Consider the following 27114-nt stretch of genomic DNA (forward strand, 5'->3'; position numbering starts at 1 on the left):
CCCAAACTATCTGGGTCTGCAGAACAGGGGATCTTATTGCATGCAATACTCCTGACCCTTGGTATACCAGAATTTTACATCAGACTAGTAAGTACCACAAAGCATTTGTAAAACAAATCTCTCTCTTAATAGACATCTTATTTTCCAGTACGAAACCGAAAAACATCACATACCAAGTTGCTTAGAAGAGGAATCACATGTCTGCTAATGAATTCAGGCTTAACTTAAACAAAACAATCAAGTAAATTTGCAAATAAATCTGTCCTGTTCCTATGGTTTAAACTTACCATATTACAGGCTCCTCCAGATGCTTTCATAGAAACAAACAAACAAAATCAATACTAGCACTGCTTTAAAGGAGCCAGGCTTATTTTTAATAACCCCTTATAGCCACTGACTCATGGAAAAATACCAGGGAAGCATTCACATGTAATATTACTATAAGGGACTTCAAAGAAAAAAAAAAAAAAAAAAAAAAAGAGCAATCCTTAAAAAGTTACTTACCTTGAAATCAAATTTTTTTGTATTTGTAGCTGTTTTACAAATGAAGTTTGATATTTGACTGGAATTCTTTCTAGCTTGGGTTTAAATAGCAATCATAAAATAAGAAAAAATGTGACAAAGTATATGACACTGTTCTAGCACTTTTAGGCATTTTGTACTAATTCTGGTAAGGCAGAAATTCTAGGAAGTTTAATATAATGCATCTCATAGCTCTATTTGCAAGTAAGCACCACACACAGTTACCAAGAGGCAAAGTATTCAATTCGTTCATTTTAAAAATTATTCACATTGGTGCCTTTATCTAAATGAACTATTATGTGAGCAGGATGTTTTAGGAACTACTCAGTATGACAGGATATTCTTTAATCATGATTAGTTAGACTTACAAATGATTATGGAACATACAATATGTTGCAGCTTTGGATCATTACCCATGGAATGTAATTCAGAAGTACAAACAATAATTCTTTCCGTCACTCCTTTTACTGAAACATAGCTTTCTTTAATTAAGATAGTGATAAGTGTGTATAGCAAATATAAGATTTTTAAATAGTTAATCTGATAAAGAATAAAATGAGCTTTTAACTGAGAGAGCTTAATACTCCAAACAGCCTGCATACAGGTTGTTCTGCCTCCTTAGGAACGCCCACTAATATAATGGACTGAAGGATGATGAAAGATATATTTCCTACGGTGGCAGCCAGCCTCTGGGGACCTCAGTCCTCTCCACACCTGTCAGCAGCACCAGTGAAGGACTGGCTCACGCAACATGGGAAACCTCACACTGCTGCACGGCTGCTCTGTCCTCAGAATGGCCACATCCCGCTCCTCCCATAGGCAGCAGCTGGCCATTGCTTCAGTGCCTTGGATTTAGGAGACAAATCAGGAAGTTTCCCCAAATCTGATAAAGGCAGAGCATGCTGAGCTGCACTCTCTAAGGCACTGGGAGACAACTGTTAGTTTAGGAACATCATTCTGTCCTGGATAGCAGATGTCTATCGAAGAGTATGAAAACCAGTGGCAAGCACGGACAGTGTCTCTCCCAGCCTGCAAGAGCTCAGGACCCTCCTTAATCATACACATCATCTTTGTGTTTAGGGGCCCATTTTACTTTCATTAATGAGTCTGTTCATTTCTAGAACGGCCATTAGCATCCAGTATCACTAATATTCCACTGCAAAGAGTTCCACTTAATTATGCAGTGTGAAACACCTTCTTTTGTTTTAAATATTTCCTCATTTCATTTGTACAACTGAGTTTTATTTGAACATCAGTGTTGCTATTGATCTAGTCCAAGAGGCGGTGGTAAAACTGCCTCTCTAAAGGTGACAGAATGGTTGAGAAGCAATGACTAGGTGTTATTTAGGAGGAACTATATGCACTGATTGAAAGTGAGCCTGCACATTAACAGACACAAGATATAAACCACCAACATATATATGAAATCAACAGCACTGATGACAAATGGTTCAGGCATTTCTTGGCAGACAACTGCCGCTTGATGTAAAGGCTTACATGCAGTCCTCTACCAGCTTGCTGTCTGCCAAGAAGCATCCTCTGCTTCTGTCAGAACCAGTTAATTAAAACATAGCAATAGGTTATACTGGAAAAGTTCATTCCTGTTTGCAAGTAGTAGATCTGCAGGGAAAGGTACAACTACTTAATCGCAGAAGGAAGGTCTTTCAATTCTATTCATCCTTAGATATGCTTATTTCTAGTTGCTGAGTTACTGTAGGAGGACAAGTGATTTCCTTCAGGAGTTAGAGATGAAACATTAAGTAAAACAATATTTAGTAAAGATGAAGAAGCCAGCTACCAAGCACCTCTCAATTTTTTTCATTACTGTTAAGTGTGAACTTGAAATGGGTCTAAGTGATTTTTTTTTCCCAGAAAATTGTAAGACAGTTAAAATACAAAAAACCTGTATATTCTAAAACATTAATGTCTTTTCAATGCTACCTACACCCAGGACAGGACCATGGGAAACAAACAGGTAACTCTACTACTTAAGACGTAAAGTGTCAGAGAAACATTGTCTCCTTATAAAAGCTTTGTCAGGTACATGACCCAATCATACCTGCTAAAACAGCTTTAACATAATGATAAATTTTAACAAAAACCAACACACACACCATAGAATTTAAGTGAATTTAAAGTGACAGGTTCAAAACAGAGCTTTATCCAGTATTTGGGAAATTTCCATATGACAGAAAATTATACATCTTTACGGTTTTGTATAGTTTCCACCAGTAATTGCTTTGGATTTAAAGAAATCCAATGATAAATTCAATTTACAATGAAAGAGTATTAACTTGTGTTAATCCTACAGTAAAATACTACTATAATCCAGAGACAGGAACAAGAAATTAAACTAGTAAGATTAAAGATTTTTCAAGTGTCAAGCTCAAAATTTACAATATCACAGTACCTGTGACTTAGCATAGCCTTCTCTAACTATATTACAGAAATAATTGCATTAGTCAAAGCTCTTAGATGAAATTGCTTCTTCATCCTCTCCAGAAACTATGACAGGCAATAGAGATTAATAGGATATTAATGCTTTAAAGACATTCACGTGTATAGGTTTACCAGTTATCCTTTCATTCTCAACATGTCTTTTCCATGTGAGTTGAAGCTTTGAGTTCAGCAAGGCCAACAGAAGTATAGTTTAGAGGAGTTAAAGAATATGCTCCAAATCAATTTGTGAAGCAGGCACCTGATACACCAAATTTACCACTACCATGGCACAGGAACTCTGTAATTAGACACTCCAGCACGAAGCCCAGTAAGAATGTACTGAGTATGGTTTCAACTCAGGAAAAAAAAAAATTCATTTAACACTTTAAGACTTACACAAAGCAACAGTAGTAGAAGCAAGAAAAGGTATTGGACAGGTCTCTGCTGTACAAGCCATTTTCAAAGTTCTAAACAAGTTTAATTCTGATAAATAAAATTATTAAACTAGAACTTAACTGCTTATCCAGATGATGATATTTCAGATAAGCCATGTGAAAATATCTTACCTCTTCTCCTGAAAGATAGTAAGCTGAAAGTAATCCACCGACAAAACGAATGTTCACTTCAAATACCGAAATTTCAGCATTCTGTTGAAATAAACAAACATAGTTTTATTCCCTGATACTTTCCTGTATGGTTTTGGTTGTTTGGGTTTTTTTTTTTATATATATACATGCATGTATTAAGCTACAACAGCTGTAAATGACAAAACACAGATGATGTAGGGAAAGCCAACATAAGTGAACTTCAGGCATTTTAAAGTATTTCCTGCTCTTCCTCACATCAACAACAAATCCTCTCCATTATCCTCATCCTGTTTAATTTTTCAACTCTACCACCTAGACATTCTCTAAATCCACATATCTAAGTACCTCCCTGCAGAAGATTCTGCGTTCACACACAAAATGTGCTCTCAGATCCTCTGTCCTGCATTACCTCACCCCACACCATCGTTTCCCAGGCACCTTTTAAGAAGTTCTTGATCAGAATGTCATAGCAAGAATTTTCCTACCTCAAGTCTAAATGCAGGTTATTGTAAAATGATAGGTAACATTAGAATGAGTCAATTACATGTTCATGATAAAAATGTAATCACCGTCTGTATTCACTAGGAAGCAGATGATCTTCCCCTATTACAGTGACAGCCCTTCCCAAGCTGGCCTGGTCTTTACCAATGACAGAGATAGGGTTTGTTGTATTGAGCAGTATAAATACAGCCATTACCTATTTCAAAACTAAAAGCACATTCTTCTCTGCCTTTTAAAATTCAACCTAAATGAAGAATCTGAGTCTCGTGATCACCTTCTCTTGTTGTTTACCAAGTCAATTCCAGTTTTACCCCAACACACAGCATCCAATCCATCCAAAAGGCATTCAGTTGAAAAGCTGATCTACTGAAGTTTCTTAATTTTAACTTTTTTTGTAATACTACTTTTTATATTTTTGTATTTCTGTAGAAAAATGGTAGCTAGCAGTCAATCTTCTAAACTTTTCGGCACATAAATAAAGTGTTTGACTTTCGTGTGTTCTGGGTTGCTCTTGCTTCTGTTGAGTCGTTTTTCCATCTTCTATTTGCTGACATACACCATAGCTATATTCAGTATAAATCAATGCATGCTGGAGCTGCGGGATTTCCTTCCAAAGGGCTTGCAGGCTTTTCTCACTCAGCTAGTTTTTGTACTTTTCCAGTTTAAACGTTCAGATGTCAGTTTATGTAGGAGGCAAGAAGTTGCTCCCTGTTTTCTACAGATTTTAAATTCTAGTAAACAGCCTTTGCAGAAGAAAACAGCACTAGGTTACTTATTAGAAATATTACCTCATGCTTTTCAGTTTGCAAGGCACTCTGATTAAGGAAAGGTATCTAGACACATTGCAAAGAGTTGTTCAGGGTTTCATCAGTTGTAAAGGTACAGACTTCAAAAAAACCACTCACTGCATTCCTACAAGCTTGTCCACTTACCCTCAGGCATTTAACTTTTCTCCTCTAAAATCTATTGTGCACCTCCCCCTCTAAAAATGGAGGGTATAATTTCATCCACAGAACTGCTCAGATTAATATATAATTCATATATTGTACATGTGTGTGTCTGTGTATTTTTTTTATACACAAGCACAATTCAGAGGGGCAAAGTAAAGCCATCACACACATCTACCTATTGAAAACTCAGACCTGGCATCACGTGTTAAGACTGCAAACTGAAAAAGTTATCTTGCTGTCTTGCACTGGTCAGAACATAAGATTTTTCCAAGTTTATTTTAAGTATACTAAAACTCTGCAGTTTCTCCTCACTTGCTGCTCCCCCAGTACTGGTCTACTCTTATTCTTTCTGACAGAAACTACAAAGGAAAAAAAAAAAAAAGGCTTAATTTCTGTTTCCAAAATTAATCCGATATTTCTGCTTCCAAGTGTTCAGTCATTGTCTCACTAAATCCAAGAAGGAGAATGAAGTAACTGGAAACAGGTATTCACTTCAACTTTAACTAGTGCTGTTTCTGTGCATTTCTTTTTATTATATCATGATATATGGTAAACCTGGGAAGATGGATATAAAACATTTAAATCCTCTAGAACACATAAATCCTCTAGAAATCTGAACTAACTAGACAATACAGCTGTTCACCTGCTAAGCAGGCTACCGATGTAAGAACTCTATATTAAATAAAGAAGTTGACCTTAACTAAATCCAATGCATAAAACAGCTTGTAGGGAACTGATCTGACTTAAGAAAGGCTGATCTGATCTGACTGAAGAAAGGATGATTAAAGGAGTGATAGGGGCAGCTTCTCTTCCCTGGAACTTGAGCTAGCTGAAACTCCTAGAAATACTATTTTACTTGAGAACCTTCTTCAGAAGTTCAGGTTCTTTCTATTTCAATCCTGAGCCTCAGCACACGCCAAGAACTTTTCTTTGATGTGGAAAAGTTGAAGCTGTAAGGAGGTAGGTATTAGACAAGGAAATGAGTTAATCGGATATCCCAGACAATTGTGTTTCCTGTAAGGATTGAATTAAATTACTTTTGGATTTTGAATTGCTCGAAGTAAACTGAGTGATATGTTAGCTGAATATTTTTACTCCAGAACCTTATATTTTGCCTTTCTGGATTTAATATGGCCACTTAACTCACAAACCATTGCTATCTTTCAAGGAACGCAATGGCCCTTTAAGAAAAGCTCAGTATGTATGCACTGACATCTGCTTCTGGAATTCAGTTATAGACAAAAAGCAGACTTTGAAGTAATGTGAATAAAGATTTTACTGTCGAACCACAAAGATTAATTGCACTATAATCCTGAATGTTTGCTGAAGTGGTGATCTTTCACGACATTTCTTGAAGCTAAACATCGTTTTAATGTTAACAGATTTCCAATACTTCACTTGCATACATCTCTGAACCTTTATTCAAAATCCTCATCTCTTACTAAAATCTTTATACAAGCCACTGAAGCGGATGCAATTGATGAAATGGACAAACATTTCACTAATGGTAGATTTGAAAGCTGTATGCTTAATACACAGTCATTCTTAAAGTCATTATACCGGGCTAGCAGTATTCTCAGAAAGCACAGGAATTATAGCAATTTGCAAAAGAGTTAATGAAGTTTTATAATTTCATGTCAAAGAAACATTCATCTCTACGTGGAAAGTTTGTGTGAAGTAGTAGTAATCTGTTAAAAAAAGTGAACTTGTTCTAAAAGAAGCAGATTTCTGCTACACCAACTTTACCTTTCTTTCTGGTTTGATTTTTAAAAATTTTTGTATTACACATTTAAGACGCCACACCCTGATCATTACCCTCTCTTCATATTTTTAATCATCATCCACATACAGTTTGCAAATAAGTCTGTATGTTTCTACTCAGCAGTTGAATCCTAAGTAAGCAATGTCATTTTTTATTTTGCTCCATTTAACAGTGCCAAAATATATAGAAAAAACCTTTATCTGAACTTCCCAAAGTTTCTACTTCAGAAGCTGAAGAGGCCAGAATTATTTTACTTTATTTTTTATTTCAAGCTTAGCCTTTTCTTTCAAACCATCACTGTATCATTACATAGGAAGTCTGAGAGGTGATTGAATTAATTCCTTTTTATCTAATGGAACTTCTGTAAGAAGTGACTGGACGTGCTTATTTTAAAATAACTATGATGTTCCTTTTGTAAGATCCCAAATATATAAGATGACTCTGACCAACTGGATAGATATAATCTCAAATTTTACAGTCTTTTCATTAGTACCCCAATTAGACTGCATGGCCATGTGCCGTGTACGACAATATCTGAAACACCTTTGTTAGTACATGCCTGTGCTAAGCTCTTATTGTTCCTATGCAATATCATCTTGCTCTGGCTGCTAATTTTGGAGGCCTCCCTTTTATAAAGGATTCTGAAAGTATGTAGATGCTTGGGAAAGTGATACGTATTTTTGTTTTACTTCCAGGGCTTTTATGTTAATTGCAGTATATGAATAATTTGGTCTTTCATCTTACATTTGATCAATAATTTATCATTCACCATTTGATCTTATGATAAGTGAATCATAAATGGGATAGTCCAAGTACTATACGAAATCCAGGGAAATTGTGACTGCTGCTCACTGCACTTAGAGAAATAGAAAACCAAAAGCAATTTATGTATCCATTACGTGCTGCAAGAGCAAAACTGTGACAACTTCTGGGATTTCATCTGGTTTTCTTGATTAGCTTCTAACAACAAAATTATTTTGACAAACAGATGTAGCATCCTTTACATTGCTGGCTAGACACATAACACCAAAGTGAACCTATTTACATATGGTGGAGACTGCTCTTTCTCAAACTCAGGCTATGCAAATAAGCAAGTCTCTACAATCAAAGGATGGAACAGCTGAGTGTTACCACATTTTGTCTTGACAAGGAGAAATGCTAAAATAAGCTTTTTTAAGGAAGAGAAGAACCCTAGCTCAGAAACACTCAAGAAGCTGCAGAATGTGACAGGTTTAACTAGTAAACCTATTAAACTAACTCATTTTTAAGAAAGGGAGGCTGACTATACCTTAGGAAGCCCCACCTTCAAAAAGCAACAAATAGTGCCCAACAGGAGGAAAAAAAATAAAGCGCCAAGAGTTACATTAGCTAGTTTGTGTTACTCTGCGTTTGTATTTTATTTGCAAACCTATGACAGGGCCAGTCTGATCTCAGCTGCACCTCACCACTTCACTTCCCTCAGCCTTCCATAAACCAGAGGATTAAGTCTACAACTGGTAAACTGCTGAAGCTTCAGCCAGCTGTGGTTGAATTTAATGTTGAAAGCACTGTTCAGCCAACAAAACTACTGTCAGCTGGGCTCTCCTGAAGCCCTTCTCCTGTTGGACTCCTCCAGCTTCCCAAAAATCAGTATTCACATCCTTCTGGATCATTTCCTTAACGCATCTCTTTCCTGAAAGTCTTCCTCTCCACAAATTCATAGACCAAGGCCAAAACAATTTCCGTCTATGTTTTCTCATGGGAAGTCACCCTCACTTACAAATACAACCCAGTTTTATTTATCTTGTATCAGCTTCCACCTGGCACTCATCAGCACTGGTACTTGCTCTGCCATTCATAGTTCAATTGGAGAAAATACTGTGTGCTCTTTCTATGGATTAATGTATTCACAATAATCAAGCCACCTTAATTTATATTTGATAAAGAGCTTACTCTCTTAGTTTTTACAAAGATCCAAATAAGGCCACAAATCCTACCAAACAATTTGTTTCAGTCTTTATTGCACAGATTCTTTCCAAAACTTTCTTTCCTTCAGTTCTCCTGTTCTTGTCTCATCAAGAGTGTAATAAAACTTCAGTCACCTCATCTGCACTTCCATCTATTGCTCCTGTGTACAAGGAATATGGTGACTCCCCCCACGCCCACGTACCATACCATACCATTGCAAACAGCCCATACCCTGCAGGTTAACATGCTGTGCAAGAGAACGCCAGGGACCCTACACCAAACAATGCTGAACAATGTATATAATTCTAGACTGAAAAATTGACACAAAGGGCCCACATTTCAAGTGAAATGAGAGGGATTTGTAATTATTATTACTATTAAATAATAATATCCCCCTGTTGAAGCACAAAGGTTGGGAACAACAACAAATCTCAGCATTTTCAAGCAGTCCAGGAAGTATGACAGAGACATGAAGAGCACTACAATAGCTCACTTTAAGCTAGTGTAATTAAACAACATTTTAATTACTTGCAATTGTGGGGGAAAAAGTTTCATTCATATTGCACAAATGAAATTTAGTGGCAGCTTGCTAAAATACTCAGTTTCCGTAGACAAAGGAAACAATTTTAGCAACCTTTTTATTGCAAGTGTCAAAGCCTGGTTATTGCATAACATGCTATTTAACCTTGCTGAAGTCCCCACGTGGCAAACTGTAAGATCTTAAACAGGCACAAAAATAAAGTCTTACTGAAGGCATTAACTAACTCTAGCAGCAAAGAACTGCATTTAATAATAAATTTGCAGGATCTCCTTTTAGCCCATCAAAATAATTTCTTATTCATAATCAAAACAAAATCAAGTCACTTTGAAGTCTGGCATTTAGAGTGTACTAACAAGTTATGTGGCAAACTAGTAAACAAATAGTCCCACAATCTAAAGAACCATTTTCAACTGCTGGCTTTCTTAAGCTTCCTCACAGACCCATTATACATTTACTTGAAGTCCATTTACTCATACCTCCCACACAACTTTTTTTTTTTTTAAATAGGAAAGCTATCCTGTTGCAAATTGTTGTATTAGGAAACGTTCTGATTTTCTCACTTAAAGAGAAAAAAACACCAAGAATAAAGCACCAAAAAACCATCTGCCTCCAAGCCAGAATGTTAGGTTATGGACTGTTAAATATAATTACAAGTCAATCATAATACCTACAGTTTGAGAGTAGTAGGATTTAAATTTGTAAATGCTGAAGTTTGAAATAAACAATCTGGATTCTAAAAGTCTGTCCTGTTACTGACTGCCACACCACAGACAGATTTGGGCTAAAGATAAATGCTGGAAGCACTAATAATTACATCCAAATAATATTTGCTATTCTGCAATCTTGGAAAAGCGGTATATTAATCTATACATGGCAGTAGAGATAAACATAATCCCAAGTTTCTATACTTTTCCCACTCTTTTTTACTTCCCAAAACAGTAGATATATTACACGCAAAACTTCTACACTGCGTGAAGCTGCACACAAAGCTTCTTTAAAAGATATTCAAATTTGCAAAGCAAAGTACAAAGTGAAAATCAGAACTGGTAAGTAAGCCTTCAAGCTTCAGGGTGGCTTATAAAATCAGATACAGTGACTGACTGACCTCTGGAAACAGCTTTGCTTAAGAGTGCTGGCAGGACACAAGACTGAACATATCCTTGCCATCTTACTCATTCCCTTCTCTTTACGCAGTTCCTCAACTCATTTAGTACCTATCTTTGACAGGAAATAATGAAATGATCTTCATGCTTTCCCCACAGCACAACATCAACTCTTTCCTAGGTTGATCCATCCTGTGCAGTTCACAAGGGAAGGTATCTGTGAGGAGATGGATAATGCACAACAAGTCAGTGCTCGCACAAAATGTCAACTAAAGTCAACTAAATTATATCCACATAGATAGAGCTATTGGACAGAGCACTGCCACTTTCATCTGACCGAGCAATCATAATATCCTCCATTTTGACCAAAAATAGAGAAGGATGAGGCAAACAAAGCAAAATCCACCAATAACCAACAGAAAGGGTATTTTACTTTGAATCCGAATTCACCTTTCAGAAATATTCTGGTAGAAGAAACCATTTTCCTCTTCTCCCAACAAGCGCATGGCTTCCTGCTCCATACCTTGTTCCCATTCTGGTCCTCCCTGATTACACCCACATCAGATGGCTGATCAGTGGGTCAGGGCATGAATTCAAGCACTGTCTCACATGCCATTTAATTGTTAGCACCTTCTGGTCTGGTTTGGGCCCCTGTTGTTCCAGCCAACGTCCAGGCATGCTTTAGGACACCATGTAGGCCAAGGACTGTTCCCAGTATGCAGTATGGGCAAGATTGTCCTTTTGCAGGGAAGGAGTTTAGCAGGGCTGAAGAACAGGGGGACGGATCAGTTAGTCTCTCATCCTAAAGGAGTTGGGGTGTGTCTGGCTGTAGAAACGAAGCAACATCAATTCCAGTACTTAACAACTCCCAACCCTTCACTGCTATGCCAAGTGGCTCAGCTCCTGCACCACTACTCCCCGATCCACAGAATCACAGAATTGTATAGGTTGGAAAAGACCTTTAAGACCATCAAGTCCAACCGTAAACCTAACACTACCAAGACCCCTGACCCTTTCATCCGTCTCATTAAGATCCATCTTCCAGTCTCTCTTCGCAAGTATGGATTCATTGTGGTTCACCCCTTGCACTGCAGAGACCGATAGCTTTTTCCTCCCCAGCGCGAAGCACAAGTTGGGTGGTGGTACAGAAACTCTTTCAGAAAGCTATGAATGCTGTGTGTGTGTGCAGGTCCTAAAGCAAATAATGAAAAAATAAAAACAGAGAAGCACGTAGCAGTGTGTAGTTGTAGCTAGGAAACAGCCAAACTCCCCAGTGATCCCATGAAAGACTGGCTCCTTTTTCCACTGCTGCAACGTGTTGATACACAACCCGTCCCAGTGCAGCCTTGGGCAGGGCCATCCACGAGCACTGCGAAAAGGGTGTGTGGGCAGCAGCATGCATGGGGAGGTCGGACCAAATCCTCAGCTATATTAACTGAAGAGCAAAGATACACCCCCACAGAGATGAAGTGATTTAATGGAAAACAGAGCACACATTCATGGTGCCAAGACCATGGGTTTAGCCACTGCTAAATGTCAACTCTTTCCAAAGGTATGTCTAAATCTCTTAAAATATTGACAGAATCAGAAAATGCAACTTAATTCCTGAAGGACTACTCAGTTTGGCTGAAACTCCAGCAAGGTATCAAATACGAGGAATTTCAGCAGTTATGAGGGAAAAAAACTCCAAGTATTGCAATGTGGAGATATCAGTTATAAAATCACAGGGCTACCAGCTCCAGCTATAATAAAAGCAGCCTAAGCATGTTATACTCCAAAAGGGGAAGCTTCCGAACATGTCCACTCACAAGCTTTCCAAAATTCACAAGTTTGCCAAGAAAGGTGGCATTTACTTATCTAGAATTTTCCTTCAAAATCAAAACAGTTTGCTTTCTTCAGAAAGGTAAACAAGAGTAACCCTGACAACTAATTCATTGAATTGAGGGACTGAAATCTAACATGTGAAGAGATGATGCCGTTTCCCATCAAGTCATCTTTATTCCATAAATCCTTTTATGTAGATAAACTAGTGCCTACTTTACAAAGTGACATTTGGAAACTTTTATGATCAGGTGATGAGAACGATCGAGTGCTGGCCAAATAGTTCAACATGTACAATGAGTATCTGACATATTACAAACTTCAGGAGAGGAAAACTTGCTTTATCCAGCTGTGTTGACATAGAATATAAAGAGAAAAGATTCTGCCACAGAATACAGTCACAGCTATTTTCGTAAAGAACATCTTAAAGAAAATGTAAGATTTAAAAAGCATAGTTCTAAGATTAAATGGAGAGAAAAACTAATCTTATTTATACAATTAAAGGCCAAACATGCTTCCCCAAAAGCTGATTAAGCAGTCACCGCCCAGGAAATGACCAGAAACATCAAACAGAAACACATTTTATGCTACTCACAAGAAATAACACTTAAGGATATGTCAGTGTGTCAGTTATTAAAAACTAAATCACTTTCATGGGAGAAAGGTTTCTAACACAGGAGCAAGTACGAGTGTACAAAACATCAATGCAGAAAGTGCCAAGTAATGCCTGACACATGATAAATGCTTAAACACAAAAGAGAGGGCCCTGCTGTTCTTTGAGTTAACTAATTTCCAACTTTAAACTATAAGATACAAATACAAAGCAGCATTTGAAACTAGAACTTGTATTTAAAGTGGAAATCTAAACAAGAGTACAAGTTGAATAGCTTCAAACAATTCATCCAGTAAACAAACTGCTGTCAATTATTAAAGTTGGTGTTGCAGTTATTTATTTTCATTTCCCCATTCCACTTTGGGAAAATTCATCTACTCATTACTGATGCCAATGTAAAATTCAATTCTATATGACTATGAAGTATTATGAAAATAATTTTGTGAGGTGGCAAACTCAAGAAAGCTGTTTACAGGAATATCTGGAACAAGACATTGTTCCTGATGTGTATCAGTATTATCTGTAAAGTAGTTTCGGTAAATCTGCTGGATTGCTGCATTGACGAAGTAACACAATACAAAATTTCCGACATTTTGAAAGACTTCATAGCTTTTAAACATTACTGAGAAAAAAATAAGTAATTGCTACATAATTTTAAAAAGTACATAACTTAACAAGAGGAGCTGAAATTGTAGGCAATACCACCTAGAAGCAGAAGTTTCCAGTACAAAGTATAGCAAGATTTAGGTAAACCTGTGCCGGTTTTGTCTGGGACAGAGTTAATTTTCTTCACAGTAGCTAGTATGGGGCTATATTCTGGATTTGTGCTGGAAACAGTGTTGATAACACAGGGATGTTTTCCTTACTGCTGAGCAGTGCTTACACAGAGTCGAGGCCTTTTCTGCTCCTCACCCCACCCCACCAGCGAGTAGGCGGGGGGGGGGGGGGGGGGTTGCACAAGAAGCTGGGAGGGGACACAGCTGGGACAGCTGACCCCAACTGACCAAAGGGCTTTTCCATACCATATGGCGTCATGCTCAGCATATAAATCTGGGGAAGAATAAGGAAGGGGAGGACATTTGGAGTGATGATGGTGTTTGTCTTCCCAAGTAACCATTACGCGTGATGGAGCCCTGCTTTCCTGGAGATGGCTGAACACCTGCCTGCCCATGGGAAGGAGTGAACGAATTCCTTGTCTTGCTTTGCTTGCGTGCACGGCTTTTGCTTTACTTATTAAACTGTCTTTATCTCAGCCCATGAGTTTTCTCACTTTTACTCTTCTGATTCTCTCCCCCATCCCACCAGGGGGGAGTGAGCGAGTGGCTGCGTGGGGCTTAGTTGCTGGCTGGGGTTAAACCGTGACAAAACCCAAAGATTTTAGTGTTATTAATGTAAATAACTCTACAGTGCTTTATGATGTTCCTCCAAGCAGAGCTCAGCTCTTCCTTTAAAGTGGAGTTTGCTGTTTTCTATGATGTTTTGCTCTTACATTTTTAAACATCTTAATAATGCTAAGCTAGTAAGACAGGAATTTAATATTGCAAAAATTCCTTTAGAAAAAAAGTATCTTATGCACAAGATAAAGTTAGCATGTCATTCAGACATCTGACACTACTCAGAACACAGTTTAATATCCTGTATTTACATTATTAATGTAAACATAAATGCACACTAAATTGCTGCTTATATAAACTATATAATATCCACTCTTATTAACTCCTCCTTCTTAAAATGATAATTAATTCTCAAGCATGTTAGAGAAGTTAATTAATCCTGACTTTTGCATAACATATTAGAAAAAGTACTTTGTTTTCAGAAAGTGTTTCTACCATTATGCACATCAACTACAAGAGCTTTTAAGTGCTCAGTGTATTGTGCCTACAATGCTTTCCTACTTTACTACACCGATCAGCAGAGGTACTCCATTAGCTCTCTGTACCCAGCAATTACAATACATACTCCGGCCCACAAAAGGGGGGGGGGACAGGACGGGACGGGACACGACGGACAGCGGAAACAAAAAAAAACCCCCCAAAAACCCAAACCAGGACCTCTCAATTTAATTGAAGTTTTACAAAGGTTCTTGCCTGTTCAGGGCCTTTCTAGAATAAAAACTTTAACAATGAACTTTGCTCTCAGCTGCACAGTTACCAGTTAATAGGATGATTTATACGTGCAGTTGTGATGACCAGGTGCCTCACAGTGCCTCATAAGACTAAAGCAGCCCAGTCTGTGCCAACAGTTCAGCCTAACTCATGGGATTCAACTTTATTAGAATACACAAAGGAACTTAAATGGTATGTATGGCGTGCAGCTTTCTTTAAATGCAAATCTAATTTGTGGAAGATTTCACAAAATGAAAATGTAAAGTGTTTACATAACTAAAAAATTAATGCTTGAAGTGTCCCGATTCTTCTATGCAAAAGGGCTGAAAAGTTTGTTTACTTTACAATGGTAAATACTCTATTCCTTTTTCCTTCCTTCAGTCCAGGTTGTTGCCTCCTATCTACCTAAATCTCTCAGACTGAAAAACTGCTTATAGAGTAGAGCAGTAAGTTTATTATGTTTCTGCTTCCTGCCTTGTTTTATCTATCAATGATCTAAATTCTGTAGCCTTGTATCATGCTTGCAATATTAGTTTTCAATTGGCCCCTGGAGATTAAACAGAGCATTACATGTTAATCAGCAACACTACTTACCACATTGAAATCTAAGTTTTTTTCAACCCACTCCTTGGCTTCCTTGAACTCCTCTTTCATTTCCATGATGTATAGTGTATCAAGAGCATCCACTATTGTTGCTCCTTGAATGTTACCTGAAATACATGAAGAGCCAGTGATTTTCTTTCCAACAGAAAGCTTTTCAGTTAGATCTAATGAATTTAAATTAATTCTGATTTCAAAATCCAATTTCAATTAACCAATTAAAAATTGGGTGTATCAGCATTCAAGTGGGCAACTAGTAATTCACAGCCTTAACTTTGATTCCCATGCAACAACACAGCATCATAATGTTTAAGTATTTCTTCCAGTAATGAAGTTTTGAAGAGCGGTTCTGATGTAATGCATTTTCAGCCATGATTTTGCATTTTTAAACACTGATGGAACAGTTCACTGTAAAATGTAATTCATAGAAGACAATAAATCTCAATAAACAGACAAATGACTGTTTCTTCCAGTTTGGAGTGAAAAAAATAAGTTGCTTTTTTGTTTTTATACTCAGTAACACACATAAAGCTCTAAGAAGCTCATAAGTAGTGATCACCTTTCAGTTAAGCAAGCCCTTTAAGAAGTACCCTCTCTGAAAAACAATTTTTCTGGTACCTTGCATCACCATGTACCCTGCACAAGATAGCACTGGGGGAGCAAAGGCAAACTTTCACACATCTGAATTTCTCAGCTCGGGACAGACTGCCAGACATCGGTTTTCAGAGCAAGTGCTGGTTGTTTGCAGAAGTGGCATCCTTCTGCCTCTTTTATCGAGATGGATAAGAGTCAGTTTACTAGCCTTCACCTAGTGTTGCAAGATGAAACATCATCAGTATGCTCACTTTGGCATGGATTAAATGTTCACGATCCTGTACTGAAAGGGTAATGTGGAGGGTCGGGGAGAAAATAAAGCCACTCAAATGACTTTCCCATGCTTCCTTCAAATTTACAATGACCTTTTTAAAACACTGTTTTCATCTAAGAAAATCTTCATTATGAATGCAAACTACTGTTAAGATATTCTTCAGAGAAGACCTCAGATACAGAAGTAAACATTTAGAATTGCAGAATAATTTAGGTTGCAAGGAACAGAGGAACTCATTAGGTCCAATCTCTCTCTCTCCCAGCAGGGCTAATGACTGGGGTGGATAGTTGACTACTCATTCAGGAATTGATTGCACTGGGCGAGTAACAAGACAGTAGCTACAACTAACTTTACAGAACTTGATTATCATCTTGCCTCTGAAATACCTGATGAAAAAGTAAACTTAGTTGTGTAGACTTATCAAGTATAAGAATTTAATTATTCATGTTTAAGTAGGAAATACACTATTTCAGTCAACTCTGGTGTTTACTACCATCAAGGTTTTCTGCTTCCTCATGAAATGGAGGAGTGATTGGACACCTCCATATAGCAGGATTGACATCACTTTCTTAACTTAAGCTTCCAGGTAGGAAATAATTTTCCATTTGTATCATCTTAAACAAAATAATACTTGAGATTATTGTAACAGTTACTTGGTACATTTAACAAAACCAGATGCTCTCTCTGTTTTAGCAGCTGCTAATTGCTTATACCATCCTTTTTGGAATGTCCCTTTCCTACTCTGAAGGAAGTAATCTATGTTTTCCCCCAGATATTCCACTAATAAAACTACAGCACACTTTTGTAAGAAGGACATCATATCTTCCCAGAGCTTATTTGCAGCTTGGCTGCCCTTCTCTCATATTAAAGGAAAAGCATTCCTTTAAACTCGGTTAAGTAACTTGTATTTTTCCCGAGCTCATGAGAAAGTGAGAGCGATTGTGGAAAAATGCTGGAGGACATGTGCTCAAGAACACTACTGCAAAGGCTCTGGAGATGTTTAGTAACTCTGTACAACAAAAGCAGCTCCTGGTGAACTTTTACAACTGAGCTCTACTTAGGGAAAAATCATCTATAACCTGATTTGCTTGAGTGGATTGAGATAGGCTCACCGTGCAATGACATTCTTTGTGATAATCCTCTTGTAATACAGCTAACACCACCTCTAAACAGTTGAGCTTTCAATTTTATGGATTAGTACTTGAGCTGCAACTCACTACTGAGTCAGAAGAAAAAGAGGAGAATTCAACCTTACTGAGAAATCGCCCGCGGAGTTGCCACTTCCTATGATTTTTTCTTTTTTTCTGAATCTGGCCTATATGGCCTGCTTAGAGCATAGACCTCTCTGCAGGAAGACAGAAGAAAATGGAAGAATTTCAAGTAGATCTTTGAAACAACTTTTGCTATTATTCTGAAGTCTCCGTAAAATAGAATAGAGCAATTAATGTGACAATTAAATAGTCAAGTTTGTCTCTAACAGTTATACTTCAAAATTCTTGATGAAAGATAAAAGAACACAGAATGCATTTTTAAAGTGTCAGTCTGGAGGCCAGAATTATGACTTGTGAACAACTGCAGTTTACGCTAAGTTAGCCAACACGATAATCCAAACTTAAGAGTGTTAAGGAAATTGTGTAGCTGAACAGCTAATTTATAACCAGTTAGACAAACAAGGGGGGGGGGGGGGGGTGTAAGAAAAAGGAATGCAAAGAAGTTAAATGAACATTTCTTATTACAGAAGAAGACCAAATATTTCACAAACCTACATATGCTATGCTTCTCAAAGTACACCACATAAATTATTAAATACAGTTAATCATTCATGTTAGTTCCTACACAACGTTCCCAAGGAATTAGACAGCAATCATGGTCTACAAGAGGCAAAGATTATTGCTAGGCAATTACAATACATACTCTTATGACACAGAATATTTGGACAGGAGGACTGTTTTGTTATACACCTAAGGTACTGCTATAAATTTGATTAACAGTGAGCATTGGGTTACAAAAAGTGCCAGCAAAGTTGCAGTCACCATGGTAGAGTTTCATAGTTGCCCTAGGCAGAAGGAAGATATCACAAGCAATACTCGGAGCCAATTCATACACCTCAGGTAATTACAGATATATTTTGCTGGTAATACAAAAATAGTATACTCAAGGTAGAGAAAAAGGACTTGAAAGTCATAAAACATAAGCTTGAAGTGAGTAATTTTGATGATAAAAGAGATAACCAGATGTACAAGCCTACCAAAGTGAAATATTATTTGTCTCTACCAAAACCTCCAGACCAAGTACTCATATATGCTCCATTTTACTTCCTTTATTAAACCTGTTTTTCTCTCTCCTCTTCACTAACAGCATCATTTATTCCATGTAAATGATTAATAGAGAACACGTAAACTAGCCTACAAACTAGTTATCTGAAGAGAAAGCAAAAGAAATCAGTGAACGTGAAACTTCAAGTGGGCTATCTAGCAGCATCTACAGAGCATCCTTTCCAGGTTAACACTTGAAATCTTTAGCAATGATCTGGAAGAAAATAAAAATAACCTACTTCTAACAAGATTTGTGGATGATTAATGAAGATGACTGATTACCCAGCATTTCAGAATAGTGTGATATAAAGCACAGAGCAGTCTAGATCATCCCTGGGTAGTACACAGTGGGTCCATTTAATCAGCATGCTTTTTAATATCTAACAATGCAGAGGTATGTGCACACAAATAAGAAAAGGAGATTACATTAGAGAAGAGAGTAGCGCCTCAGGGGCGGGGCGGGGGGGGTGGGCAGAGCAGAATAAAAAAACTGATCAGAGGATGAATAACTTTTTATGAGTTTCCAGGCTGTCACTGCAGGGAGAACTGCTATGGATGACAAGCTTATTAGCACAGCTCTGTGACTGAGCTTATGTGACCATATGGTTTAAGAACTACAACTGGCTTATGGCCAAACTGTTTGGAGGGTGAGCCAAAAGAAGCTTTTATTTGTCTAGCCCAGGCTTTTAGACATGGCTTAAATTTTTGCCAAAAGAGTCTGAAATAGAATACAGCCAGGATGCCATAATCAATGCATGCTGATGCACTTAATAGTTTGTTCACAACTTTCCTCCCATCCCTTGTATAGTGAGTTTGGGGTTTGGTTCCCCAGAACATCCATGTTCCTCGCCATCAAATATATTTGGAGAGAGAGAGATATATACGCACATACGCACACACATATATATGCATACATATATGTGAAACACACGAAGATTTGTTATCTGCAAGCATATCATACAGAACATTACATGGAGAAAAGTTTCAGACATGAGTCCTAATGCACTGCCTATAACAGGATGAAAGCCAGGCCCCTTACTCTTCTCAAATTCCACTGCTTTTCTTTTTCTGACTCTGTGTCATATTCTGACTGGAAGGAAACTGTGGCAAAGCATATGACAAAAATGGAAGATAAGGAAAGATGAACTATGAAGTGGCCTCAGGTCATGCTATACATCAGCTCCCTCACCTGTAACAGTTCACCATCCAACAAGTGTCATAAACTAGGATTTCTTGTTCTTGCATGACTGTAGAAGATGAGTAGAATGTTGTTTTTTCTTCCAGAAAACCAGTTACAGTTTTGTGTTTCTGATACTAAGTATGAAAATTAATATAGGACACTCATATTTGTAATTTTTGTAATGTGATGGAAATTCAGCACATACAAATAAAACATGCAAATGTTCAAAAAGATGTTTCCTCTATTATTGTCAGAAGAACTGCTTTTTAGGGCTACTTTGTACTACTGTGGAAAAGAAAAAGAAAATTTTATACATAGCTATATTTGAATTGCAGTCAGCCCCACCCTGATCATCTTAGACTCTTCATTGTTTTCAGCCAGTGAGGCAAACTTGTTTTGTCACCTTCCGTTATTGTAAGTTGAAGAAGCTCAGTCACAACAGATGTATTGTGTGAAATCTTCCTCCAGTTTGTCATTTCAGACTCAAAATTCCAGCCAAAAATACAGAAATATAATCTGTCACATTTTTTTCTTAATCTGGCCATTAAGAACAGTTCAGATTTTCTTAACATGGGGAATAAGACCAGATACTTTGTAACATTAAATATGCAAATTTAAAAAATCAATCAAGCATCCAATTTTTTTCAGCTCTATATGCATATACAGCGTACAGTAATGAATCTGAACTACATTATTCTCAACATATTCAAGAATACATATAGGTTTGACAAAATTAACATTTTGATCAGAGCTATAGGTTTCTTAGAGCATTGTTTCAAAAGCTGACTCAGACTTTAAAACAGTGTTTTCCTTTAAAGTTCACTGAAAAGGTTCCTATCCAATATCATTAGCAATTTAAAGTGTCAAGAGTGATTAATTATTAATGCATGCTATGCCAAAACATGAAACTCTTACTCAAGTACCGGCAAACCCTCAGCAACACTAGCATTTTTAATTTCAGTCTCTATTACCAGCTGGTAAGAGTGGGAAAAGAAACAATACTTTCAGTTTTTTACAGATCTAGCTTTTCATGTGTAACATGAAACAATGCTGTGATATTTCTAGAATACTATTCTAATCTCTAATATTTTGTACATTTGTGCATGTTAGAGCCAGCTCTGATCTCTTTGTATTTAATAGAACTTGATGAATTTTTCCTCCGTTGCTTGTCTCTGCTTTCCATGGAAGCGTTTGGCATCCACCACGCTTCTGGCACCCATGCAGCTCAGCTACACATTTCGTTATGAACCACCTTCTTTTGTTTGTCTGAACATGCTGCCTACTGATTTGATATTTCCACCCCTTACAAAGGGTATTGTTCCCCACTAGGAACAATAAATCCTTGTTCACCCAGTCTATGCCACTTTCTATGCATCTCCATATATTATACTGAAAAGTTTTCCATCTTTACTACTTTGAGTTCAAGTCTGCTAGTTCTGTGTATTAACTTAGAATTGTATCTCCCATGCCACTATGTGCCAGTTTAAGTTTAGGTATGTTGGACCCCATTTGCTATTAAAAAGCAATTATCATCTGTCGGGGAATCCTTCTGCATTCATGGAATCGCTTGCATTTTGCCATTGCTGTAGCCACCTTGAATAACTTATTAGCGCTGCCAAACTGTCACTCTGGTCACTTGATTTTCCAGCGCTGTGATAAATAATTTGAGAGCATGGCCTCAGCAGCAATGGATCCCTGCAAGAGGCCAGTAATAACCCCGAAAAATGCTTTTTGGAAATTTAAAAAGACAATAAACTTCCTTGTCTCCATACCGACCAACTTTGAAAAAACAGCAGTTGTGCAGCATGACCTCCTCTCACAAGTGCTGTGTTGTCATTCATCCACGTATCTGCTAATGTTATTCTTTAGATGAGTTTCTATTAATTTAGTCGGGAAAGATGTCAGGATTACTTCCAAAATTAAGACCACATACTGAAATCCAAAATTCCAAGGAATCCAGCAGCAAAAGTGAAGAGAAACAAGATGGGGGGGAGGGAGAGGGAAGATGGTGAAGCTTTTCAATTTAAATTAACATATTATTTAAATACTCGTACAATTAATTTTCTAGAATGACATTAATAAACTTACAGTTTAAAAATACACATTGGTGTATACTGCAAGACAGTTTTGAATATGAATTTTGTCAGGCTTTAAAAATCTTCATACACCTCAATACTCCATGCAAGAAACTACAAAAATCAGTTCAAAGTAGGAGGAACAGGATCTTGCTAAACTATAGTACTTTGGCTTTGCAGATTGTATTTATTAAATGCCTCCCTTCTCCCCTCCAGAAAAGGTCCTTTTTCACTTGCAGAGACTAATTATACTATGCCCACAAGTTACAATATTATTAAACTTGCAATACTGCACATGAAATACAGTTACAGATAATTTAAAAAGCCCTTCAGTAACACTCACTTAAGTGCAGAAACCACTTCTAGAAAAAGCTCTCCACCAGTGCAGCAATGCTCATTAGTTTTAAAATCAGTACAGAAGGCTTAGAGAGGAATAGCTCCTGGGTTGGGGGGCTGGTGGTGGGGTGCTGTGAAAAAAAATTGGCAAAATTGTGATTTTGCTACTTTCTTCCACACTAGGAGGGTAGATGGATAAAGCTCTATTTTAACAAACATTGTTAACAGTAATCTGAAAATTTAAAGGCTGAAGTATTAAAAATTAACAGCACTTACTCAGGGCCTCCTTTCTACCAGGTATGGGCAGAGAACGATTAGTACTCACAGCAGATGTCATACCAGCATAGGAGACATGCCTCGTTTTGCTGATGCACAGGTATGGTGCAAACAGATGTTTAGCTACTCCAATTTACTTGATTAGTCTAGAAATAGTTGTACACTTCATGCAATTCAACTAATAAGAATGCTACAGAGACAACAACTGATGACTTTTTGCATCTGCCTTTTCAAATAGTTGTTATTGTAACTGAATTCTTTGCCGTTGGAGTAAACTATAAAAACCCCACAATTATTCTAGTTACTTGCCAAGACAACATGGTAAAAGCTAAAGTGGCAAATAAAAAGGAAATCAAAACATTACATGGATGTGCTGAAAAGACTTTGCAGTGGTCAGAGGCAAGTACGTGGCTCTGGCTTGAAACAGCAGTATTTCAGTTTACATTATGTTTCAGCCTTTCTCTAAAAGTTAATTATTTTTAGTTTGCACATGTGAGAGGAAGAAACTTCTGCTCGTAACATGAATATGTCTACAGTCTACCAGTCTAAAGACTCCCTCAACTTAGCAAATACACCATCCACACACTGCTCACAGAATACCAGCAAGATCAAGGCAGGTCCTTGTCTTCAAAATTTGATTTCATGGCCTGGGTTTAGGACAAATAAAATGTCATTTCAAAGTTCGTCAAGAAGTCCTCAGCTACAGAAGAGCTCTACTACTCTTAATTTGTATGAGGTGCTAAAGCAGGATGCTTTTCCTTCCCCCGAGGTCAGAACCACCAGTCGTCACTATCCTTTCTCCCATCATCATCCCACTGGCCATATTCCTCTTCCCCTAGCCTAACAACAGTGTCAGTATAGTTGCCAAATTAATGATGGTATTGCCTAACAGTCACATCTATGTGTATACTTCTTAAAAGCCCATCTTATTTTTGTGTTTCAGAGAAACACATCATGATGGTTGTGTTTTGCCATCAAGACACAACTATCATTATAATATATCTACAAAATGTCTTATCATGCTAGCAAGGACTGAAGCATTTATACTTTCAAAATTAAGCTCAGAAGCAATATAATTTGAAAACAACTCTCCCCTTCTGTGTCAGGAGAGCTATACTGTCTGTAACCTATACAACATTAAGCACCAGGGAGCCACAGCATTGGAACCTGCTGCTCCCCACAGTGAGGTACTAAAGTCTCTATCCCATAACAGACACTCCCAATATATGCAAAGTACCATAACTGCACCAATCAATTCATAGGAGGGGAAGTGTTCAAAATGAAACACCTGACTCATGAAATATGCTATATCTTACCGCTATTAAGACAATCAGAAACTTGTATTTTTGAAAAATTGAGACCTGGAATCAAGAAGAAAAGATGACTGTGGCAAATTGGAGATAGTTATGATGGATGACAGTGAATTGAAGGTCTAACTTGATTTCTGAAGGTTGCAAGGAGATTCGTGGGACACAGAGATGTAGGTAATGTATTCTCAACTAATTTAATTCAGAATTACCTTAAAAGTAGTCAACTATTTGCTATTTTTTTAAAATGCAACCATTGCATTTTTAAAAAAAAATAAGAGCCAGAAACAAAGAAGATAAGGAAACTTGTTTGTCCTTTCAGGAGGAAAAAGAAGTTCAACTATTTGACAGGAAAAAAAAAAAAGCAAAACCCGATCATCCTTTTATTGCTTTATGAAAAAGGTGGCATTTGTTGAATACAAACATGAAGATACAGATCAGATCTAACGATCTGTGGACACTATTACAGAAACAAGGATTTGTTTCTAAAAAACAAAAGGAGATTATGGATTCAGGAAAGGGTAGCTCATGAGACAGAACTGCTGGCAGATATGCTGCTCTTTAGTATTCTGTAAAGCAATTCAGCAGAAAAGGACCTAATGCTTATTTTGATTTGCCACCAAGATCAATAAGAGCAAAGATGTTTCTAAGGAAATATCCTCAGCAGTAAGATCTTATACTAGATGACCATGATGAGAAAGTGATCTGCATTTAGACTGACTCTGGCTCTTACTCCCTTACATGCAGTTTTATTTTCAAATTCAACACTTGTCCTGTTTCACACTGAATACTGCCTGCAGAGACTTATTCTTATGCAACATCCACAGAACTCCTGCTTACGAATTTCACAAGTCAATACATCTACAGCTTTTTCTGCAAATCCATGCAACATGGACTCAAACCTCGTAAATTTTTATACCACTTCTGATTCCAAATGAAACTAGATTAAGCATTTTAATTTTCAAGACATCATGTGCCATTTTGTTGTCCTCCAAGAAAACAAAGCAAACAAAATTGCATTAAATAGTTCTTCAAATATGATATTAAATTGCACAACTATCACTCATCTGAATGAAGATAATAAAAAATTTTAGTTTTCAAGAAAACAGAAGCCCGACTTAACTGTGAAGTTCACCCAAACTACTTCGGTTTCAAGCACCCAATTAATGTTTAAAGTCCACTAACTAACTCTATAATAATTACCTCATAACATTTTTGATGTTACCTTGGGGAGACAAGCAGTGCAGCAAGATCAATGTAGATGTTGTTATTTTCAAAATTATTTTTGTAATCACAACTGCTGTCTCTTAGCAACTTCCAAATATAGTTGAGGATTTGATATGTGCTCTATTTAGGCTGTTTTAGGAACTGTTTCCACTTCAAACTATCTTTTCCAAACATTCAACAAAATAAGTTCCTGTTAAAATCAAAATAATATATTGATTTTGTCTAAGCTATAGAAATTAGTTCATTTTTCAGCTTTCTGTTTGGAAAACAGAAGCTATTTGAATACAAAGATTGCTGTCAAACAGTTTAATTCTTCATTTTTTTGCAAAACTGAAGATGATGACAGTTCATAGGACTGCTTTTGCACGCTTCCTCAGAATGCTGTTGCTCTTCAGCTGCTATCTATCCAGCCTTATGCCCCACCTGGACATTGAAAAAGTCTTGCCTCATTACACTGGATTTCTGCAGTGTGCCTCTCCTACTAGAACTTTTCAGCCCCATATTTGTTCTACACTGATAACAGCTTGGGCGTTATTTAAGCATCTCCTGTGCAACATTTAGAGGTACAAATAATGGTTATATTCATTAAAGAGAAAGCCTGATAATGGAGCCTGACTGGTACAGACTAACAAGTTTTTTTAAGAAACGGAAATAAACTCCTGAGAACTGCAGACAGCTTCAGCTACCTTCATAATGTAGAGAGTATCTTTTGCTCCTTGTACAGGATTTATCCCCCCCCCTCCTTATAGTTTTTGTTTCCTGCTTATTGAATGCGGTGTCAATGAGTTCCACCTCACAGGAAAAGTTTAAGGCAGGGCAATATTTAATGCAACAAAACTACATCTTTATCATGCAGCTATGACATGCTTCATTTATTCTCATTCAGAAGAGAATCTATAAAAGTCATAGAAAGCATCACCTTCATTTACTGTTACTTTTTATACATAACATAAGCAAGAAACACCACACTGTACGACAGTAGAAAGAACACGTTTATCACCTACAAGCTTTTCAGCTGATTTACTGTTTTATGCTAACGTCACTAAGCACAAAAATACACCTACTCACCAAATAAATTGCTTGAATGTCCTTGCTTAGATATGGGTTTCAGTTCATTTAATCCCCATGCGTAACGCTTATAATTATCCCAGGCATGTTTCATCATCTGTAGGGAAACGAAAGCAGGATTATAATGTTGATTTAGCAAGAAGCCACAGCAAATACTGACTTCAGAATATTCTCAATATTAAACATATTTAATTCAATGCTTAATTAAATTCATGTTGTATGCATTAGAACTATGAAATACTCAATATAGAATAACAGTGGCACTGTTTTCCAGGTGGCAATGGGATGGTTACCGTAAGAATTCCATGTCTGTCCCATCCACCTCTACTGTTATCTGCATGCTTATGATCAAGAATAATTTAATCAAAATTAATTAATTTTTAGGAAGGGAATTTATTGTGTTATATATCAGTTCAAATAAGATTTTATTTCTCTAAAGCATACACCTCTGAAACCGAAGGAAGTAAACATTTTTAAAGAAGTTTTTTCTCCTAGAGCAGGAACTTTTAAGGTCAAAATTAAGCTCACAGTAGTTTTCAGATTCTGGCAGGGACTTTCTTGCATAAAACTAGCTGGTTCAAACTCTGGATGGCTAATAACAGAAGAAGGAAGCTAAAGTGGGCAGGCAGAACACCTAGGAGAGGTTTTGAGGTTATTATGATATAATCTTCTATGACTATAAATGCTACTGTATGCATCTGTAGCTACTTTCACATGTCATTTTGCACAAATAGCCAAGAACTTTTTCAACTAAACATATCACTACAAAAACATGGTTTGCATAAAGAGATGCACCACAAATAAATACTGCTTTGGGAAACTGCCTTGGGGAACCCAGCGCAGCAGCGCTGTGGTAAGAGCAGAGGACATGTATGTTGGAAGCTGGGGCAGCAGATTGACTCAAGGACACCTCACACTCCCTACCACCACCATCAGCCAGACCTAGCCCAAACTGTCCTTTTTGGGGGTGG

The 27114-nt window shown here is 37.2% G+C and overlaps 1 protein-coding gene across 1 annotated transcript in view; it reads right to left on the minus strand.

The window, feature by feature from the left end:
- Positions 1-27114, minus strand: part of MAN1A1 (mannosidase alpha class 1A member 1) — a 156264-nt gene that overhangs the window by 90306 nt on the left and 38844 nt on the right. The window contains exons 2-4 of the mRNA XM_072855762.1: positions 26144-26240; positions 15486-15601; positions 3528-3608 (exon numbers count right to left, since the gene is read on the minus strand). Of these exons, the coding sequence (XP_072711863.1) occupies positions 3528-3608; positions 15486-15601; positions 26144-26240 (294 nt within the window). The remainder of the gene's footprint in view (positions 1-3527; positions 3609-15485; positions 15602-26143; positions 26241-27114) is intronic.

Source organism: Ciconia boyciana, chromosome 3 (assembly GCF_034638445.1).
Source record: "Ciconia boyciana chromosome 3, ASM3463844v1, whole genome shotgun sequence".
Taxonomy (NCBI): Eukaryota; Metazoa; Chordata; class Aves; order Ciconiiformes; family Ciconiidae; genus Ciconia; species Ciconia boyciana.